Source organism: Octodon degus, unplaced genomic scaffold (assembly GCF_000260255.1).
Source record: "Octodon degus isolate 3935 unplaced genomic scaffold, OctDeg1.0 scaffold00059, whole genome shotgun sequence".
Classification (NCBI taxonomy): domain Eukaryota; kingdom Metazoa; phylum Chordata; class Mammalia; order Rodentia; family Octodontidae; genus Octodon; species Octodon degus.
The window spans coordinates 12599003-12620641 of record NW_004524635.1 but is presented as its reverse complement, the minus strand read 5'-3'; the positions used below and the strand labels follow the sequence as shown (position 1 = coordinate 12620641).

General features: G+C 49.6%; 1 protein-coding gene across 4 annotated transcripts in view; it reads left to right on the top strand.

Moving 5' to 3' along the window:
• Osbpl10 (oxysterol binding protein like 10) overlaps window positions 1–21639 on the top strand; it is a 314690-nt gene that overhangs the window by 284413 nt on the left and 8638 nt on the right. For all 4 annotated transcript variants that reach the window (XM_004634215.2, XM_004634216.2, XM_023718519.1 and 1 more), the window contains 2 exons: window positions 7855–8335; window positions 18130–18316. In XM_004634215.2, coding sequence (XP_004634272.1) covers window positions 7855–8335; window positions 18130–18316 — 668 coding nt within the window. The remainder of the gene's footprint in view (window positions 1–7854; window positions 8336–18129; window positions 18317–21639) is intronic.

Genomic DNA, 21639 nt, shown 5'->3' with positions numbered 1-21639 from the left:
AGTGGTTAATTGCTGTACAAGATGCAGACCTGTGATCCTACTTACAAACACCATTAGAACAAATCATTCTATTCATTAAGAGAATGCATGTGATGATGTTCTTAAGCATAGAGGTACATAATCCAAAGCTCGTAAACATGAGATGTAATTTATACTTTGAGAGTGAAGATAATTAAGATTTTATGATTGGGGCTGGGGAGATGGCTCAGTAGAATAAGCACTTCCCTGGCAAGTGCAAGGGCCTGTGTTCAATCCCTGGTTCTGGAAAAAAAAAAAAAGATTCTATGATCCTTAGGGGATTGTTTTTATTGTTACCAATCAAAGAAGTACAAAAAATAAAATAAATTGGACATTCTAGCCTGTGCCTTCTAAACCAACAACGAAAGAGGTCATGGATGTGTTGGCTTTTGATGCTCTGAACAACTACCTGACATAAACAGCTTGAGGAGGAGGAGAGGTCTTAGTCTGTTGTCGGCCAGCTCCACTGCCCTTGGGCCCACAGTGAGGCAGAGACGTGATGGCAGGCAGCAGAGGACAGAATGGAGGTGCTCATTCTTGGTGCCACAGAGCAGAGAGAAGCAAGCACCAGAAAGGCAGGAGCCAGGGACAAAATATCCTCTCAAAGCCACACCCCAAGGACCTGCTTCATCCCGTGAGGCCCTCACTCCTGATCAGCCCATTGAGACGTGGTCTCATCAATGGGTCAATCCACTGATAAAGTTTGAGCCCTCATGTCACTTTCCCAAAGGCCCATGAACTGAAAATAAAACCTTCAACACAACACAACTCCTCTTTAGTACATCCATGTATTCACCATAGCCATTAAGGAAAAGCACATCCTGCCGCGCTTTAGTGACTATGTAATATCCTACCAGGTTGTTGCATGGCCACTTGTTTCCTCAACAGATAGTGGTATATTTGGTCACACTGTCACCCACATAGTGGACATCTTGGACATATGGCTTTTTCCGTTGAACTTTTCATTAGATTAAATTCCCATAGTCAATTAATATTTTTGTGCTTAAGCACATTTTTAAAAGGGAAGAATTTTTACAAAAATGGCAAAAAGGTCCAGGGTTGATGGGGAGAGGTAGGCCCTGCCAGCAGGCTGTGGGCGTTCATGTCCTCGTTCTCCCAAGCACGGCTGCCACTTTGCTTTCTCAATGCCTTCTGTCCACATCTCCCCAGATCTTGCTCTTAATACACTGTCAAGCAGAGCCTGCCCCTTCTCCCAAGCATTTTCCTGGTGGTAGAGACCTTGTGGTGGTCTGGCGCCTTTCCCTGCTCTCTCTGAATCTGTGTCTTGAGCGAGCATGGCTGATTTCCCCGCTCTCCTCCCGCCCCACTGGCAGGAGCCCGTCCATCCCGCTCCTGCAGGAGCTGCTGCAGTAGGCAATGGCATCTTCAGGCCCTTGGGGCCACAAGGCCTCCAGCCTGGGCCTTGATCACGCCGAGGGGATTCTCTTTCCAGCTGTCTACTGTAGAGCCAATGGACATCACAAAAGCTTTGTGAGCCGTAGTTTTCTCATTTATAAAATGGAATAGTTGCTTCTGTTTACAACTTTGAGATTATACAGATGGACACATGCAAAACTCAGTGTTTGCCTAGGCTTGAGAGCTATAGTTTTGGTTTGAAACATTTTATAATTCTTACAACAGTTTTCCTTTTTTATATGATTTCTCCTCTAGGCAGTTATCTTGGCTGATTATTTACAGAAGCATCAGTAGTAGTCCTGGGGTCTTCCCTGTCTTTGTGTTTGTTGTGTTTTCAATGTTGTCAGTGAGATATTTTGTGACAAGTTTGTATCTAATCTCCTTTATCTTTGTCTTGCTTCTCATCCCTGGGTGTAACAACTGCCAGCTCAGAGCAGGCTTTTTGTGTGCGCTGGGTTGGCATTCTCATTTGGTCAAGAAGCCGGGGAGAACGGCCGTAGCTGCTGAGCCCAGCGCCCAAGGGGCTCTCTTCTGTGGCCCGAGAAAGGTGTTTTTGTGTGGGATTCATAATGGCTACAGGGGTGAATTTCAATAGCTTTGTCTCTATATAGTAAATAATAGTAAAAACGTAAGATTTTATTTCAGACTCTTGCTATCCAAGAGAAATATTGATGAGTACCATTTGTGATATTGGCGACACCAAGAGATGGGTCTACAGGGAGGGAGGAGCTGACCCACTGAAGAAGCCCAGGGCTAAGGCTGGCCAAGTAAAGGAACACTTGGCAGGGTAAATTACCTACCTTTTACTTTTTAAGGTTGGATTGTTGCGCCCTTGCCCCGGCTTTCTTGCAGTGTGTCATGGAAGGAGCCTCGGTGTGCTGTTGGTCTCGCTCACCTGCTGGCGTGCTTGGGTGTGTGCTGGTCTGAGCACCAGGCCGATGGTGCCCTGGGTGTGCGCTGCTGGCTGAGAGCCCTACACCTGTGCCCGTCCACCCTTTGCACAGCCCTGCCTGCTCCCTGCTGGACAGAGGGGACTATCCCTGTTCTTGGGCGTCTTTTGCCTTCTCCTATAGGTGACCACTTATTTCAGATTTCTAAGGGTCTCAGAGACCAAACTGAAGATTAGTTATTTACTTCTAGATTGATGCAACTTTAAGTGAAATTAATTGTCTTCTGAGTCCCAGTGCAGGCCTTTTTCCCCCCAGAACACTTCCCTGAAGTAGTTCATTGTCTCAATTATGTTAATGGGAGAAGTCAGTCCCTATTGATGGCCCCATAAATCAGCAGCGGGTGCAGGCCATGTGGCCGCCATCAGTCTGGACAGCTGGGCCATCACTCACCCCCGTCAGAGGCGGACAGCCTCGTTAGCACGGAGCAGCTTTTGGCTCTGTATCCGCAGTGCCCACCTACCGCCCAAGGAACACATAATTGACTGACATGCACAGGCACCAAGGAGAGGAGGAGGGAGGACCAGGAGATGGTAGGAGACAAAGAAATCTGAGCCGACTAGGAAGTCTGTTTCCGTGAAAAGAATGCCATCCTGTCAGGAGTGCTCCGGGGCTGCTTTGGAAGCCAGTCGAGTATTGTGTACCAGTGACCCACTCCAGCGGGAGATGAAAGAGGGTCAGTCGTTCCGCCCCAGCCTGGTCTGCTCCTGCTCTCCAGGTAGTCTGTTCTTTTCTAACTCTGCCAAATCCACGGCATCCTTTCAGAGTGCAGAGCACAGAGTGCAGACGTAAGTAGGCTGGGCTTGATGCTGGCTGTGAGCCCATCATTCCCCAGTCTGCAATCTCAGGAGGATTGTCTGAAAAGTGATACCTTCTCCAGTGGCGAACCCCTGGCCCCAGTAGAGCCTCCCCTCCTTTTTTTCCTCTGGTGTTTTATTTTGAATATTTTCTGATCAACAGTAAAGTTACAAGAACTGTTCAGTGGATTCCCACATAATTTACTGCCTAATCATAAACCTTCCACCCTTTGTGTTTCTCTTCTTCCCTCTGCCGATCTCTCCCTCGTCTACCTTCTAGCACTTCTTTCTCTGGTGTATTCTCATCCCAGCGCCCCTGAGCTACGACCCAGTCCTTCTAGAGCTCCGTCCTTCCTCAGTTCTCCCTCTGCACCTCATGCCTGTTCTCTGAAGAGCCACTTTAGCATACGTTGCGTAGCTCGTGACAGCTTTTCCCTAACTTTCCAGTGAAGGGCTGCCAGGGCACTTCCACAGATCACATTTGTCACACCTGGGAAACAGGACATTGCAGTGATACTGTTGTGCATACAGCCCATAGTCCAGTTTTCCCAGACTGTCAAAGTGTAGTCATTTTTAAATCCAGGACCTAATCCAGATTATATTACACCTAGCTACAAATCTCTTTAATTTTCTTGACTCTAGGAAATTTGCTCCTCCTTTCCTTTTTATGGTAGTGAAGTTTCTAAGGAGTACAGAGTTAGTTCATTTTTTTTAAAGAATTGTCCTTTGTTGGATTTATTTTATTCCTCTTGTAATTAAACATTAATAATGTACCGAAGCCAGTGAGCAGACGGAGCCTCTGATGGAGAGAAGATAGTGATACCTGGACTTATGCGCTGTGTCCCTTCTGAGACCCCATTCTAGAGTTCGCCAGCCTTACTATTTTTGTCTTCAAGGTGTCTCAGGGAATCTGGTCATCTGGGCTGCACTAGTTCTCAGTCTACGTATTCATCAGTTGCTCGGGGAGCATTGTTGGTGCCTTGGGTTCTGCGGTTCAGTGCCCTGGAAACCATATTTCTGAGATGAGCTAGCCCCATCTAAGGTGCCTGCAGTCTGCTCCCAGCCCTGACTTTGATAGATGGGTCTGGACAGAAGCAGTGACTAGATGCTTGGCCTACAGTCATCTGGAATACAGCAGGCGCTGTGCAGGAGAACCTGCATGTGGAAGTAGTAGGCACTCACTTCACAGGCAGAGATGTCACCAGCCATTGCTTTGCCTTGCTTCATGCCAGGAACAAGGGACTTGGATCCCAGGAGTCTGGAAATGTGTGTGTCAGAGCAAAGCCCATTGACACTGCTTTGATGGAGATGTGTGCCGGGTGCTCCGGGGATGTGAGGGGAGTTGTTGATTTGGCTTTAGGAGCAGAAACTCAGAACAGCCTCATAGAGGTGGTACTCATGGAGCTGAGTCTAGTGGCCTTCTGTCACCAAGATAAAGAGGAGGTGGAGGGAGGGAGATGGAAATGCAGGGGAGGGAGGGACAGAGGGAGGCTTGGGTGTGAGGCTGTGGAACCTTGCGCAACTGTGGCTCTTCAGAGTTGACTCTGGCTGGAGATGGAGAAGGACTGGCAGTAGCCCAGCAGGAAGCAGTAAGGTCCTTTTGGAAGCTGAAGGAACACCTCGCCCTGGCCTTTCCCACAGGTCCCCTCTACCTGCAGTGCCTACCAAGGCTGGCTTTTGCAATGGTGGGCTTTCTTGCCATGCCAGGGAGGGTAGAATGGCCTAGGAAGTGGATTTATTCCCATTCTGTCACTGCACTGACTCCTTCCCTACTTAATTAGCAGGCTGTGGAAATAGTTCCGTGGCATAAGTGCTTACCGGGAAAGCACAAGGTCCTGAGTTCAATCCCTGGTACTGAAAAAAAAAAAAAAAATCTGTTTCCTACTTAATTGGCAACAGCAGGTGCCTGGCCCAGCTATCCCAGCTCCTAGTCCTGTGGTCTCCATCTCCTTCACCACTGAGGAGCAGAAAACATTCTAAGCAGGAGCACACTGCTGTGATAAGTTGTAGGGAGAGGACAGGACTGTGGGTGGCAGCTGGGAGCCCTGAGCAATCTCAGTCCAGTGCCTTCCTGCTCTCTTCCTGAGTTCTCACCACATTTGTGAGACCAGGGTGTGACCCTTACAGAAGCTCAAAGGTCCTTTGGGCTCTGGTATTCAGTGATTTGGGATTCCAAATGGGGTGATTTTTGTTATTTATTTATTTAGCTTCTGAGTTTAGGCATGCTGACTAAATTAGGGAAAGTAAAAATAAAGTTAAATAAATAAATAAGGGAAAGTGCCTAAATCCTGACCTTTTCACAAGTATGCAGTTAGAGTGTAAGTGTTGTAGCTGGTTTTTGTGTTACAACTTCATGGGTGGATAGTACTGTGGGGATAACTTAGGAACAGGAGAATTGTGGCAGGGTGGGTGTGGGGCGTGGCTGGGGGAACTGAGGCTGAGCGGGGTGGGGAGAAGGAAGCCAGCACAGGGGCGGGAGTGCGGCAGCTCCAAGTAGACCCCCTGAGGCAGACAGCCCTTCTTGCGTGGTTCTGCCAGGCCCCTACTCCCTGCAGTGTGGGAATCTGGAAAGGAGAAGGAACCAGGCCAGCTGGGGTGGGAGGCTGAGGTGTTTGTAGCTGCTTTCCTTCTAGGTTGATTTGGCCTCACTAGGGCTTTCCAGCTGCGCCTGTGTACAGCCTGGGCTGTGGGTTCAGGTGGGGTTCAGAAGGGCCCTTGGGTGGTTCTGAATGGGTGAGGGGAGGAGAGGGCATTGCGTGGAGTGGCTGCGTCCCTGTGAGGTCTGGTGAGAGGTCTCAGTCACTTAAGACTCTTTGGCAGAAGGGATACCAAGGGAGCAGCGACGGCTGACAGTAAGAACCTGTCCCTCCAGAGCCACCCAGGAAGTAACGTGTGACACCCGAAGGCCAAGCTGTCCCACATGCACTCTTCCTGGCCCAGTGTCTTTCTGGGCAGCTGGACTCTCAATTCTGTCAAATTGTGGCTGAAAGAAAATCAGGAAATCTCTGCTGATCTGCATCAGTACAGTTTAATTAATGTTTCTTCCTATGTGTTATTAAGGCAAAGCAGAAAGAACTTCCAGAGAAAATTTTAAATCACCCTGTTCTGTTGTCTAGGGAGACATGTTGACATTTAAAGTCTTTTATGGATTTACTTGGATTGCACCACAGTTTTATATATTGTTTCTTTCTTAGCACAAAAAAAAAGGCATAATTTTAAATGAAAGATAAATAGCATTGGGCCGGGTGTAGAGCTCAGCAGTACAGTGACTGCCTGGCAAGTTCAAGGTCCTGAGTTCGGTTCCCAGCACCAAAAAGAAAGAGATAGATAGCATTAAGAAGTGCTTACCAAACCTCACCTCTTAGATGAGCAGGGCTTTCTCCATGAAATCACTGTGTGCTTTTCAGAGCTTGGAAAACTAAGGTTCTCCAAACATGCCTTACTCCTAATACATTCACATTATTGCAAGGAGGAGTCTATGGAAAAGGAACAGGAGTCGGGGTTACGTCTCTGTAGGCCTGGGTGATATTCGTGGTCAGTTATCATTTGCCTTCCCCAGCGTTTTCCTGGGACTTGGGGACTTTGTGAAGGATGAAGGAAAGTGGTCATATAAGGGGACGGTGAAGTGGCTCATGACACTGGGCATCGTGGGGCTGCCCAGGAGGAGTCAGCAGGCCTGGACCGGCCTTCCAGCTTCACAAGCCATGTGTCCATGTGACGAGGATCAAGGAGGGGTCCAGGTCAGAGTTAGCTGTGTTTGGCAGCTAAGGGGATCGTTTACTAGTAAGAGGTCTGAGCTAAGCACAGTTCTAGTGAATCCAGGGCAGTGAGACATAGACTCTCTCTGCTTTCTACAGTAGTAGTGAGTTACTTGCATTTCAGATTCAGAATATCATTTGATTGCTTTAAATGACATAATCCTTAGATATAGGCATTTGGAGTTGGGGAGCCCCTTTGTCCCATCCTGACAGCCATCTGGGTGGTTCTTACCACCAGCCAGCAGCAAACCTAGGTGTGCCTTCTGTGTCGCCCTTTACCAGAAGATTCTGTATGCTGAGTGCCACATTGTGCGATGTCCATTGGCTTCTTACAGAGCAGCCTCCACAGCTGGAGTCACACTGGTCCCCTCTTCCCTGTGGCAGCTCTGCGGCATCTGCCTGCAGATGGGCTGCCTCGCAGGCCCCTGCCTCTGTCCTGTTAGAGTACATACACAGATCCCCAGACAGAGCCCTTTCTCGTAAGAGCCCCTTGACTCCTCACCAACAAAGCGTCGTCTCTGTGTTTGTGGGCACGCACCGCACACCCCTCGTGGCCGGGCCTGATTGCAGGAGGAAGAGGGGCAAGCCTCTCTAGGCCAGTTTCTTCATTCTCTACCATCTGAAGAGTGAAAGAGGCTTAGAGTAGACTGAGTCACCTCCTGGAGAGAGGCAGAGACTGTTGTTTTAGCCCAGGTAAGCAAAGAAGATTGTTTCAGAACAGTTTTGCCCACAAACATAGGTTGGTGTGAATGCTGCTATCAGTGCTCATTTCTTTGATACAATTTCCCTTGATTTGTCACCAGTGCACGAATCAAAGACACACGTTCCCTGGCTTGGGCTACTTAGACCCAAGCTGCAGCCTGCTCATCCCATGTAATCACAGGGCCTTCTGTCTGCCTTCGTGTCCCCTGGATGCAGGTGGTGCTCCCCACGTTTATTTTGGAGAAGCGATCCTTGCTAGAGATGTATGCAGACTTTATGGCGCATCCTGACCTGCTGCTGGCTGTCACTGCTGGGGCCACACCAGAGGAGAGAGTCATCGGCTTCGTGGAGTATTACCTCACAGCCTTCCACGAGGGCCGAAAGGGGGCTTTGGCCAAGAAGCCCTACAACCCCATCATCGGCGAGACGTTTCACTGCTCCTGGGAGGTTCCCAAGGACAGGGTCAAGCCAAAGAGGACTGGTCTTCCCTCTCTTGCTGGCTGTCATGAACACCCGGTGGCCGATGACCCTGCCAAAAGCTACAAGCTCCGGTTTGTAGCTGAGCAAGTGTCCCATCACCCTCCCATCTCCTGCTTTTACTGTGAGTGCAAGGAGAAGAGACTGTGCATCAACACTCACGTATGGACCAAAAGCAAGTTTATGGGCATGTCCGTGGGGGTCTCTATGATAGGGGAAGGTAAGTCGCATCGTGCGTTGGAGCGTGGCTCTTCCTCCAGTGATGTTTGTGTGCCCAAGTGATGTGTGTTAGTTTTGTGTGTGGAGTTTCTGGTTACCTTGTTTTAGAATTGGGGCATGAGTGGGGAAGCAGGATGAATTCTGGGGCAGGTGTGCTAGTTTCTCTGCGGGGCCGTGGTGCTGGGCTAGGTGGCAGCCAGCTGCCCATCCAGCCCGCTGCCCACCCGGCCGGCTGCCCACCTGGACCTGCTGCTGTGCCTTGATCAGCGCCGCCTGGCACGTGCTTTTCTCATTCAGCTGTGTGAGAGTATTAGTGTTGGCTCCAGATCTGTGAAAGCGCATTTTTATTCACCCTCGCCAGTGTTCTGGCCCTGCGACAGTGAGGATAATAGTGCTGCCTCGTCAAAAGCTGCTCATAAAAATTCCCAAGGCAAATCTTTTGACTCTGCGCTAGAAATTCTAAAGCAAGAACACAGTATAATCACACTACTGGTAGACTGCATGTTCCTGTTTTAGCAAATAGCTGTGAATGAAGTTTCTTTGTTTGAAGAAACCAGTAATAATACTTGTTAAATTGAAGTGTCTGTGTTAGTGGTTCTCCAACTTTTCTTTCAGTTGAAAACCCTTTTGAGATTGTAAGACCTTGACTATCTCCCCAGGAAAGATTAAAGGCAAAGAGTACAAGAAACAACACAAAATTTGGCTTTCAGCTTTGGGGTACACAGGTCCTTGGACCCCTTCTCAAATTCCTGTTTTTTAGGAGCCCAAATCCTGTTGTTTTTCCAAATCCTATTTTTGTCTTCTAATGAAATATATGAATCAACTGAGGCTGGCTCAGTGGATTAAAGTGCCTGCAAGCAGGCGCAGGGGCCAAGGGTTTGATCCCTGGGCCTGCAGTGCTGGCCCTGCCTCCTTTGCATGCTGGGCTAATGATTCAGACTGGGCGTGGCGATGCATGCCTGTGATCACAGCTCTTGGGAGGCTGTAAACAGGAGAATCACTACAAGTCCAATCTAGTAGTAAGACCCTGAACATCCTGTAGACCCTTCCATAAAATACAAAAAGAAAGAAAGAAAAAAAGATGTGAATCAGTCATGTGCTGTATTGGAAAATGCTGAGTGCTGTAGACCAAAGTAAAGTGGGGCATGGGCCTTGAGAAAGGGCCAGGAGAGCTTTGGGTAGCTTGACTGGCCTAGAAGGCCTTGCCATGAGGGTGACATTTGATCAGAGACCTGACGGGGCAAAGAGAGGCCAGCCTTGTGACACTCAGGAGAAGACTGGAAGGTAGCAGGGATAGGACGGAGGACCAGGGTGAGGGTGGTCTCTGCATGCTGGTGGAAGACAAGGGAGCTCCTGGGACTGGCCCAGGGCCGAGGGATGAGGTCAGCAGAGTGGGTGGGTCATGTAAGGCCTGTGGGCCATTGCTAGGGATGTTGATTCCTTCCTGAGCCAGCTCCACAGCCACCCAAGGCAGCCAGTGTCTGACGTATAGCGCAGCAGTAGGGGTGACTGCTTGTTGAGAGTAGGTGCCAAGGGGGGCAAATGTGCAAATGAGACCAGTTGGGAGGTTCTGAGCATAATCTGGGTGGGAGCTGATGGGACCTCACCCAGGTGGCCTGGTAAGGGAAGTAAAATGTGGTAAAAGCCTGCGTTACCTTCCTGGCTCTATATGAAATACCTATGAAAATCAACTTAAAAGCAGGAAAGGACTGTGTGGGCTCACGGTTTCGAAAGTGCCGGCCCCTGGTTGCCTGACCCCTATTGCTTTGGAGCCTGCGGTGACACAGCGCATCAGGAGGAGGGTGCGCTAGAGCAGAGCTGTGCCCCTCCCGGTGCCCAACAAGCAGGGGGTGGGGGCCAGGGGGGAAGGGAGGTGGGTAGGGCCACAGGCTGTCCACGTGGTTTCTCTAATGAAGGAGAACTTGCTATAATCCCCACGCGTGGAACACTGGTGCTGAAGAGAATCTGCCCACCAAGCACTGCAGAGCTTCTGATGTGCCGTAGAGAAGCCCAAGATTCCCTGGGGCGCTCAGGCCATAAGGCGTGAAAGGCAGGCGCGGGGGAGGCTTCTGCTCCCTGCTCCTCCAGCCCAGCACTGCCAGCCACCTTGACCTGGTGTTCCCTGTAAGGTCAGCCTGGTGGGGTGGCATGTACCTGTAACCCCAGCACCCTGGGAAGTTGAGGCAGGAGACATACAAGTTCAAGCCCAGCCAGGGCAGTGTTTTTAGTGAATTAGTAAGATCCTATCTATACATTAAAAAAAAAGAAAAAGAAAAAGAAAGAAAAGCACCCTTAAAGACAGTTGGAGACATAGGACCCTGGGTTCAATCCCTTGTACAGGGGAAATTTTTCATGTGGAAAATTTTCAATGGACAGTGTTTATTAATTGTTTGAAAATGCATAGTACACTTCTGGCGAGCCAGCATCCCTTGTTTTGCAGAACTCAACTTTCTCCCCAGCTTACGGGTTTGGGCGCTTTCCTGCCCAGCACTGTTCAGGTGAAAGCCATACAATGGGACCCAGGAAGTGCTGCAGTCCAGCCTGTGCCATGAGAAGATTGCTCAGGACCCCCTTCAGGAGGGGCACACTGGCATGGATTTATAGCCATGGGCTGGTCATGAGAAAAGGGAGCAGTGTTAATCCGGGTTCTGACCTACCTGGCTGGGTGCTATGCAGGCTGCTAACAGGCTGTATCACCCTGCAAGGTTTGTGCCAGCAAAATCTCTCCATTTATTTAAAAACAAAAACTGATCTTCAGGAGGTGCTTATCATCCTGTTCAAGTATATACTTGTTCTGTATTTCCCACATAACAAATTCTTTGAAGGTGAAATAGGTTTGCTAGAGATGGTAGAAAAGGCCATTCACACAGTTGATATTTACGTCTCACTTGTAAATGATTCTTGGATGTTTTATGCAGACACTGGTGCAAGCATGTTTGGCTTTTTGCCTACCCCAGGGCTGGCTCAGATAACTCCCTATTCATTTGGGGAGGCTTCCCCATATATTTGCAGAGGTGTTGGCTCTGTCCTTGGGACAGCAGCAGAGGCAATGGCAGCTGGAATCCTTGCCTGCAGGAGCTCACACCCCAGTGGAGGGTAGATAGAGATAGGATTTCTACATGAGGACCACAGTGCTGGCACTGGCAGACAAAGTAGGGACAGACGGCAGAACAGGATGGGTATACGACATTGCAGTGTCCAGTAGAGGGGACCTTAAGAAGGATGGAGGATTTGAGTGGGGGAGTGAGCCAGTGGGTGCTCCAGACAAAAAGGGCAGCAAGTGCACAGGCCCTGAGGCCAGCGAGTGACAGGGCTGCTCTAGTGACTGGAGTGGGTCTCGGTGGCTGCAGCATAGGGCAGGTGGCGGAGAGCAGCGGGCAGGCAGGAGCCAGAAGGACTTCAGCTTTTACTGTGCATGGGATGTAGAAGTGATTTTAGCAGCACTGCTGTGTGTGCTGCGTGAGGCATAGACTGAAGTGGGATGGGGAATGTGGAGGTGGAGGAAGCGGGGCACATCCCCACAGCGTGGATCTGTGACTGGTCAGGGCAAGCGTCCCTTGATGAGCCAAATGTACTTTCCGCTATGTAGGAAACGTTTATCACCTTGCTTTTCTGGAGTGTTCCCTGCAGTGGGCAGGCGTGGTATTGCCACTAAGCAAGACATGGAAAGAGCAGACTCTTAAACCGAAGTGTGTGTGTAAGGTAGAGATCTCAGTCTGTGAGATGAAACAGGGATTCCTGTCATTTGAGGAATACCTGGAAATTTGCAGAACCATATTTGGTGACGTGCAGGAGCTCTGCGGTCAGCCCTCAGTCTGCCTAAATTCCCAAGTGCTTTTTTTCTCCCACAGAGCAGCAGTCCTGCTCCTGTCGTGCCACCAGCTGTGGGCTGCGGTGAGGAGCCGTGCAGCGACCGTGCGCCACACACCTGGGTTTTGTGCCAGCTCTGGTTTCCTGGGGCCATCGCTCCTTTCCCCTCTTCCCCCCCATCTGTACCTGTGCCACCCTGTCCCCAACCACTTAAATCTCCTACTCATGCGGCTCTTCCCTCTGCTCAGCAGAACTCTCGGCTTCCTTTCATGGCCTCTGGACCTGTCTGTGGGCTTGTGATGTGGTCTTTTCAGCTCTGCTTCCTGCTCCATCTCCTGAGGTCAGCTGAGAGGCCTGTGATTCTCAGGGTCTTGGCCACTGCGGCCTGCCTTTGTGGCCCTGCTGCTAGAATTCATAGGGGAGGGCATCCCCCAGGCTGTGGGTGGGAAGGCCCAAATGCCCTCTTCACAGCCCTCAATGCAGCCACGGGGGGGGGGGGGGGCAGAATGAAATTTACAGTTTCTGCTTTTCTTTAGCTGCTTGAAAATTCTGTGCCTGCGCTCAGAGAGATGATTCTGGAGAGCACTCTGGCCTCCCGCCAGCCCATGCGTTCCTGCCGTTTGTGCCGGGGCAGGGAAGGAATGTGGGCCCATTGCTGTGAGGCCTGCAGTTTGCCCAGCCCTGTTTAGCAGTCACAGCCCCTCACCCTTCCTGTTAATCACAGGTGCCCTCTGCAGCACAAGGTTGTGCTTTTCACACAAAATACTGCTTCTAAGAGACCTCACAGAGGAATTTCTTGTTCCTGCATTCAGAGGTGTCTTTTGGACAAGATGTGTGTTCCGTAAATTTTTTTTTTTTTTTTTTTTTGTGGGAGGGGAACTGGGGATTGAACTCAGATCCTTGCATTTGCCAGTCAAGCGCTTATCCTACTGAGCCATCTCCCTGGCTCCCATAAATTTTTGATTAAATTTCAAGTAAGGTTTTCTCCAATCTCTCATTTTAAAAATACCTTCGCTAGGTCCCCTGGGAAATTAGAATATAAATATGTGGCCTTACCTCTTGAATTGGTGCTTTCAGGCTGTGGCATTTGAGGCCACCATGAAGTACCATTGCAACATGCTTTATTCTGTGACTCCACTTAGAGCACAAGGTTCCCCTACCCCCAAGTGCTTCCAAGCTCTGACCTGAAAAGCCCCTCCTTAAGTCTATTACCAGCATTTTGGGCAAAAAGTCTGAGTCCAGGGGTCCCAGCAGACTAGGCTCAGCCACCTTGCCCGTAATGCCAGTCAAGCCAGGCATGGTGGCACATGCCTGTAATCTCCACACTCAGGAAGCTGAGGCAGGAGGGTTGTGAATGCAAGGCCAGTCAGAGGAACAGAGTGAGAGACCATCTCAAAAAAAACAAAGCCAGACCAAGCAACAGTGAAGACATTAATCAGGGTGATGATCAGTGGTGACAGGTAGGAAGGGACTTTGGTCAGCATGGTGAGGCTGGGACGCCAAGAAAGGTTCAAGATCTATCCTCAAGGTGCTGATGGAAGCTTTGGGGCCTTTATAGAAAAAGGAGGCAAAGACAAAGTGGGGGAGTTGCAAAGTAAAAGGAGGTGTATTCTAGTTTTGGCTTGCCTGATTGATACCTCAGGGTTGCTTCTGTGAGGTTCTAGGAGAGTAAGGGGACAGGCTGTGTCCCATGGTATGGAGTTGGGCTGAGTTCTGTCATGGGTAATTGTTTCCACTCGGGAGTGCACCTCATCATAGGGTGATCTGCTGGGCTCTGCTGTTCCTGGACCCTGAGGTGGCTGCAGGGTTAGGAAGATGAAGATTTCTAGGCATTAGTTCAGGGCGTCTGGAACTGTCTGTTATAAAAGCCGGCAGCTGGATGTCCCTACAAAGCCTGAAAATTAGTCACTCTTCTCTTGTATCATCAATTTTGAGGGGGCTGAAACAGGCCAGATAGACATAGGATTGATAGGCCTCGTGTTACATGACACATCTCCAGTGATTGCCATGCGTAGTGCAGAGCAGAGCAGGGGTCTGATCCAGAGTTTGACGGCAGAGACACCAAGCTTCACTTGCATGCAGGCTCAGTCTCTAGGTCCCTGCTGCAGCACTGGTGCCACAACCAGAAGCCGCCCCACTGCAGACCCCACGGCCGGGGCTGAGCCATCTTCCCCGGACGCCAACGCCGGTGCCCATGGATTCCTAGTGAAGTGCACACTGTGCGAGAGAGGAGTGCATCTCACGGGGCTAGGACCGCTGTGGCTGGGGCTGTGTAGGCACAGGCAGGAGTCCACGCTGAGTCTCTGCTAGACAGAATATTGATTCCTCGAACTGCAGTCAGATAGGGAATTATTTTAAATTTGTTGGTTTGAAAATCTTAACGCTTTGCCTAATGTTCACTGGTAAATCAGTTTGCGGATTGTTAAGAAAAACCTCCCAGCTTCAGAACCAAGCGTGGCGTGATGGATCATTTGGTGTTTTTCAGTTTCTCTCAGCTCTTAGGCCAAATGGAGAAGTAACTTTCATTTGCAGTCCCATTTGTAGATCTAACTTTAATTCAGCCGTTTATTCTTGTTCAGGAAATAGTTTTTTTTACCATTACTCTGCAAAAGTAGTGAGAAGGTATAATCGCGGTAGTTTAATGAATGAACAGACATTCAGTGATCATTCAGAAAAAAAGCCGAAGGAACATGACTTTGCCAGTGCCTTGAAATAATTTAGCTCTGAGGCTCACTGACTTCCAGGTTGTGAGAGAAACCCTTCTGCATATTTTAGAAGAAATGTTTTTGTAGAGGAGCAGGTAGAGGCTGTGGTCCTTCATGTGCAGAACGTTACATTTAAAGGAATCTCCTCTGTTCCCCCATGCGCAGTCCACCGCCAGACTTTGAGGTTTGCTCTTTCTTGCCAAATGGCAGTGCCACTGCTAAGGACCTCCCTGGAGAGGGAGGAGTAATTAGGATGTAAGCCTCTAGGGTTCCGGCCCTGTGAATCACTTTCTCCATCTTTCCTGTGGCCCTTGAGGCCCACATACCGTTATCCCTGTGTCACAGACGAGGAAATGAGGCACAGAGAAACTAAGATCGCCAGGTTCACGAGGGACAGGATGTGGCATGATCCGCCACAGTCTCGTTCATGTCTTTTTAAAAAAAATGGTGACATATCCTCGCACGCAAGAACATTGCAAGGTATCTCCGTTGTACAAAGCTCCTGTTTGTAACCAAGGCCTGCGGACTTCACAGGCAGGGCAGAGTGCCTGACTGTGTGCACTGTTGCTCTGAGGACCAGCACTCTGCAAATGGGCAGATCTGCAGGTACTCCAGTTAAGCAGGGAAGGCTGGCTAGCCAAGGATGGGAGCACAGTGGGCTTGTGGTGCTGGTGAGGCACAGTGGCCCACAGAGGGATGTCAGCACCCATCAGATGTTAACACTGCAGCAGACAGCGGCGTGGATCTGTGCTTCAGGCCCTAAAGGTGGGCTGACTGATGGCCTAGGATGTGGCTGCCACAGAACTAAAGGAGAGAAGGACATCCTGAGTGATTTCTGTCTTTTACTTTGCCTCTGGTTTTCTGGCTGTTGACCTTATGTCTGTGTGTGACACTGGCTGCAGTTTTCCTCCCTGCTTCAGCTCATCTTTTAAAGCAGCCCAGTTTGAAGTGAGACGAAAAGGAGGCTTTGTCACAAGAGTCTGAACAGTCAGACTTGACTACTTGACTACAGAGTCCTGCCAGAGCTCTGATCAGAAGCCACAGGATGGAAACACTCCTGTGTGGTTCTCCTCACAACCACAGCAGTCCTGCCTTTAAATGCTGGGGAGGAGGACTCCAGGGTCCTCTCCAAGGAGGGAGGAGTGTCTAAGAGCCTGAGAGGCCCCAGAGCTTCCTTTATGAAGAGAGCGAGAGAGCAAGAGTGAGAGAAGAGGGGGAAAGATTGCTTTGCTGTGATAGCTGTCATTCAGTCTTGTATCTAATTCCCAGCAGCCCGTGAATCCACTCTTCCTCTGTTGTCCCAGCCCTGCATGGACCTCCTTGCTTCAGTGATAGTGGAAATTAAAAAGCTGAGGCAAGGGCACAAAGCTTAGAAGCAAAGGTTCAGCTGGGTATGGAAAGAAAATGGGTCTGGGACTTCAGCTTGATGAGAAGAGTTGGAGGGGGCCCAACTCTGATGGAAAAGATCAGGCTGCCACAGAGAGGAGAGATGGGCTTTTTGGGTGTCGCTGAGGTGGGTCGAGGTCTAGTAATTTTCCATTGGGTCAGGAGGGTGCTATATTTAAGACTTCTTCCTGTATTTTAGGGGATCTCCTCCCTACATAGGATATGGGTTGATGGCTGTTCTCACCCTTGGCGACATCTGAGTGTCATTCTTTCTTCCCCTGCTGTTACAGTGCACGTGGCCTTTGCACTAAAAGTGGGCGGAGTGGGAGAGAACAAGGCAGGATGAGGGGAAAGACAAGTCTCCCTGTCTCGTAGGCAACAGGCCATGCATTAAGGCCAAGAGCCCCTGTGTCTTTTCCCCAGAGGGCTCCTTTCCCACCAAGTGTCCCTTCACACAGGATGACCTAGCCCAGCATATCACCCCGAGTTTACAGCACAGTGCCTTGCTTTACAGCACTGTAGCTCATAGGCAATTAGAGGAAGTTGCAAAGGAAAACTGAATTGTAGTTAAGTGTGTCTTCATGCTGATTTTAGAACAACAGCAGTGGTGGCTCCTTTGTGTAAACTAGCCCCATCTCTGCTAGCAGTCTTGACAAGCCTGTCCTAAAGTTTGGGGCCCCCAGTCTGGCCCCCTCAGTCTGGCTGCCTCCATTAGGTGTCTGCCCATCCTGGGAGAGAAGTAGCTAGCAACCAGATGACAGAGCCTGCATTTGTCTCCTCATACCTAGGTCATAATGGTAATGCCTATTGTGGGGGGACAGTTGTGAGGCTGGGAGGACAGTCTGTGGGAGCCCTCAGGAGAGTCTGGCTTCTGGGAGGGGAGCTCCTGGCCTAGTCTTCTCTCTTCCCAGTTCAGGAACCAGGAGCCCAGGGAGAGGATGTCACGACCCACCTGTGCTGTGAATGCCTGGCCACGGGACAGACTGCCTGCCCTTCCTGGGGCTTCTAGTGCCCTTAGTAATGGTGTGGGCTGGCCCAAGCTGAGCCCCATGGAGTGTGTGCAAGAGGTCCTCCGCATGTCTATACGGCAGCCTTGGGAGTCTGTATGTTGTGGGATGGTCAAGCCAACCTTGATGCAACTTCTTTTGCCCTGGGAGTGTAGACAAATCCACCTAATTCTCAGGGTTTGGTTGTTTGTCTGTTTTAAATAAAAAGAGGATTAAGCTGCAGGCAAACCCAGACCTTTGATCCTAGGTTGGAGAACTCTCAACCTGGAGGTAGCTGAGTGATCTGTGTCACACTCCCACTGTAGGTAGTTGGGGACAGGCATCTGCAGTGATTTTTCTGATGTCATGAGAACCACTACAGTTGTCTCTTGCTCTTAGATACATGTGGAACTCCTCGGCATACTTTGTAGCAGCTTATAAGCCAAACTCTCACCCCTGGTGATAGGGTCAGACACACCTCCTCCTACCCTGCACAGGGGCTCTCACTTAGCCCCCACAAGCTCACCAGGCCATTGCGCACTCCACAGGGCCTTTGCATGTGCTCTTTTTCCTCTGTCCCTTCCTCATGAAAGACTTTTCCTTTTCTGGCCAATCTTCCTGTTGGTGGCCTCCTTGTTGGGTGACCGATTAGCATCTACCACTCTCTTCTGCTCCCCGAGGGTAGAATTTGAGCCTGTCTTGTTTGCGTTGTCATCTCAGCATCCTGTGCTCTGCCAGGCATGTGACCAAGCCCCTGGGGGGTGGGCCCCTCAGAGGGAGGAGGCTGCTCTGTGGCAGGCGCTCCTGGTCCAGGTCTGCGGGTCTCGGATCCCTGTGGCCCCTTTCCTGCACGAGCATGAGCATGTGTGCGTGTTGGCCAGTCTGATTTTCCCCTTCTCTCCCTGGAGGTGTGCTGAGGCTCCTGGAGCACGGGGAGGACTACGTCTTCACCCTGCCCAGCGCCTACGCTCGGTCCATCCTCACCATTCCGTGGGTGGAGCTCGGAGGAAAAGTGAGCATCAGCTGCGCCAAGACTGGGTACTCGGCCACGGTGACGTTCCACACGAAGCCCTTCTACGGAGGGAAGGTGCACAGGTAGGGCGGCCAGGGCGGTGCTGGCTTCGTCTGACCGCAGTGCCGAGTTTCTCTTCCTCACTAGGGGCTTGAGTTCTGAGGTGGGCTGAAGCGAAAGTCAAAATAAGGACCCCAGCTCAAGCAGCACTGGGGACTGAGTCCAGGGTTTTGCATTGAGCTTCAGCTCCAACCCTTTTCTTATTTTTGATTTAGCGACCTGGTCTTGCTAAGTTGTCTGGGCTGGGCTCGAGCTGGCTAGCTTCCTGCCTGAGCTTGCTGGGATCCTGGGGTTGGCAGTGTGTATCCCGTAGCTGCCAGCAGGCCTTTCTTAGAAGCAGCACATCATTGCCCCCTCCACAGGGCAGTTTTTGGGAACCTTCCCTGCTCTTAATTTATGAGGGCCCTTCGGTGATACATTCCTGGAATCTACCCCAGAAAATAAGAGGCTTTTCTGTTTGTTAGAGTAAACTCCTTCCTGTGGCCACAGCCTGCTTCTCTGCTCTGATGTGACATGTCCTGTGAGCTTGGGCGTTGCTCATGGTTTTCAGTTAACTCTCCTGGCTCTTGTGTCTTGTGCCCAAGATGGGACCATTCCTTTCCTTTTAGAAGCTTAAACTGAAGGAGAGTTTAAGGAAGCAAGTTCTCAGGGCTGTCCTGAGCAGACTCGCCATGTGAGCTGGCCTGCATCCGTGCCCTTCCTCGGACTGCGCTGGTGTGAACAGCAGGACCCAGCACCCTCTGCACAGAAGGGCTGACCATGTGTAGTTCTTCCAGGTTCCATGTTGCTTGTTGAAATACACAGAAGTTAGCTGAAGCATAGAGGTCTGCAGTTGCCACTGGGAGGGGCAGCATGGTCCTTGTTCCAGCTCATGACTGGTACCCTCTATCTCCTGCAGCCTCACCGTGACAGCTTAGGAGCTAGCGTGGCTGTCAGGCTCGGGCAAAGAGCTTCCAAGCCTGGATCTAGAAACTAAACTCAGCCTGAGCAGGGGCTGCATGAGGAGGGCCTTGGTTCCTAGCCTGGGCTGCTCTAGAGCAGCTTCCCATTTCTGCTGTTGCCTAGGCCGTGCAGAAAACAGAAGGCGGGATGCAGCTGGGCGTCTGCTCGCCTTTAGCTAGAGTAGAGACCTGGGAAAGACCCTCAGACAGGGCCGGGGGGAGAGCAGTCGGCAGTGTCCACAAAGGCCTTTGAAAGAGAGATCAAAGGCGGTCCCTCTGGCCACTGCTGCGGTGCAATACGGTCTGGGTGGTCTGGGCATTGCTTGACCATCAGGGAGGGTGTTCAGGGATGCAGGGGGCGGGTGGCTGCCTGAGGGCAGCGTGAGTTCTGTTGGGATTGTGAGCAGCCCTGTTAGGGTCACCTTCAGGACTGTCCTATTTAAGATGGAGAAGCTCTCCCCATGCTCCTATGTGCCCTTCTTGTGGTTAAAATGTAGCACCACAAAGTTACATTTTTGTACATATTTGCAGTACATAATGTTTACATTTTTTGTAGGGAGTTGCTACATGTTCAAAACATGTCTTAATTCCTTTTCCTCCCCTTCTCCTCCAGCATTTGATCACTTTCCCAGTTGAGAAAGATGAATCTTTCTATTTATTATTGCCTTTTATTTTTCTCTTTGTTTCTCATGGAAGAGAAACCATGTGATCCTTCAGCTCATCTGTCTGGTATATGTCATGTAGCATTATGGTCGCAAGGTGCGTCCATTTTTCTACAGACGACTCATTTGTCTGTCTGTGGCACAGCACTACTCCCTTGGGTTTAATTACTACATTTTCTTTTCCATTTATGATGGATGTGTAGGCCACTTCCAAGCTTCAGTTGTTAGAAATTGAGCTGCTGTATGTATGCATGTGTCACTGTAGTGTGGCGTCTTTAATTCTTTCAGGAAAAGACCTAGAAGGGGCATAGTAAGTGGGATATCTAGTTTTAGTTTTTTAAGACATCTTGGTATTGATTTCCATAGTGGGTCACACTCTGCCAGGCGTGTGATCAGCACTGGGGGTGGGTGCCTGCAGGGGGAAGAGGCTTAACTGAAAATCACTAGCAGCGCCCAAGCTCACAGGTGCGTCATGTCAGAGCAGGGAAGCAGGCTGTGGCCACAGGAAGGAGTTTACTCTAACAAACAGAAGAGCCTCTTATTTTCTGGGGTAGATTCCAGAAATGTATCACCGAAGAGTCCCTCATAAATTAAGAGTGGTTGCACTCGTTTATATTACTAGCCCTCAGGAGTAGCTGGAAGGTTTTTTAAAAAAAAAATGTGTAGATTGTCTCTTCACTCTGTTGGTTGTTTCTTCTACTGTAAGAAGCTTTTTAATTTTATAAGATGCCATTTATTGGTTCTTGGTACTGTTTTCTATGTGACCAGGCTTCTGTTTGGCAAGCCTTTGCCTACACCTATGACTTCCAGGGTTTTACCTGTTTTATCTTCCAACAGATTGTTTCTAACAAGTCTGATTCATTTTGATTTTAGTTTATTTAAAACATGGTAAGTTTTCCCGGTACATTTATTAAACAGGCTTGCTTGCCTCCAGTGTGTATGTTTGTCCCCTTCATCAGAGATGAGATAGCTGAAAGTGCCTGGGGCGGTTTCTGCATCTTGTGTCACGTTCCATGGATCTCATGTCTGGCTTTGCGCCAGTGCTGTGCCACCCAAGCTTTGTAATGGAACTCCAGGTCTGGAACGTGAGGCCTCCCACTTTGCTCTTGTCTACCCAGGATTGCTTTAGCTTTTGGGGTCTCTTTTGGCTCCATATAAATTTTAGAATTGATTTTTTTAGCTGTGAAGAATGCTCCTGGTATTTGGATTGGTCATTTTGAGTATATTGGTTCTGCCTATCCAAAAACAAGAGCCATCTTTTCATATCCTGATGTCCTCTTCAGTTTTCCTTTCCAGAGAACTCTAATTTTCACAGTAGAGGTCTTTTACTTCCGTGGTTAGTTATTTTCTAAGGATTTAATTTTTCTTGTTGCTTTTATGAGTATTTGCTTTCCTAACTTCATTCTCAATAATGTCATCACTGGTTTAGAGGAACACTATTGATTTTGTGTGTTGATGTCGTGACCTTCTACATGGCTGAATTTGGTTATTTATTCCAGAAGTCTTTTGGTGTTTTTTGGGGAGAGGTGTCCCACATAAAAGGAACTGTGTCACTACAAGCAACAATAACTTGCCCTCTTCCTTTCCAGTACATCTCCCTCTCATTTCTTTTTCTTGTCTAATTGCTCTTGCTAATTCTTTGAGTACTATGTTGAACAGGAGTGGTGATAGTGGATGTTAGGTGCTAGTTGGGAGAAAACAGTGTATTTTTTTCTGAATTACTTGATTTCTTTCAGTTGCAGT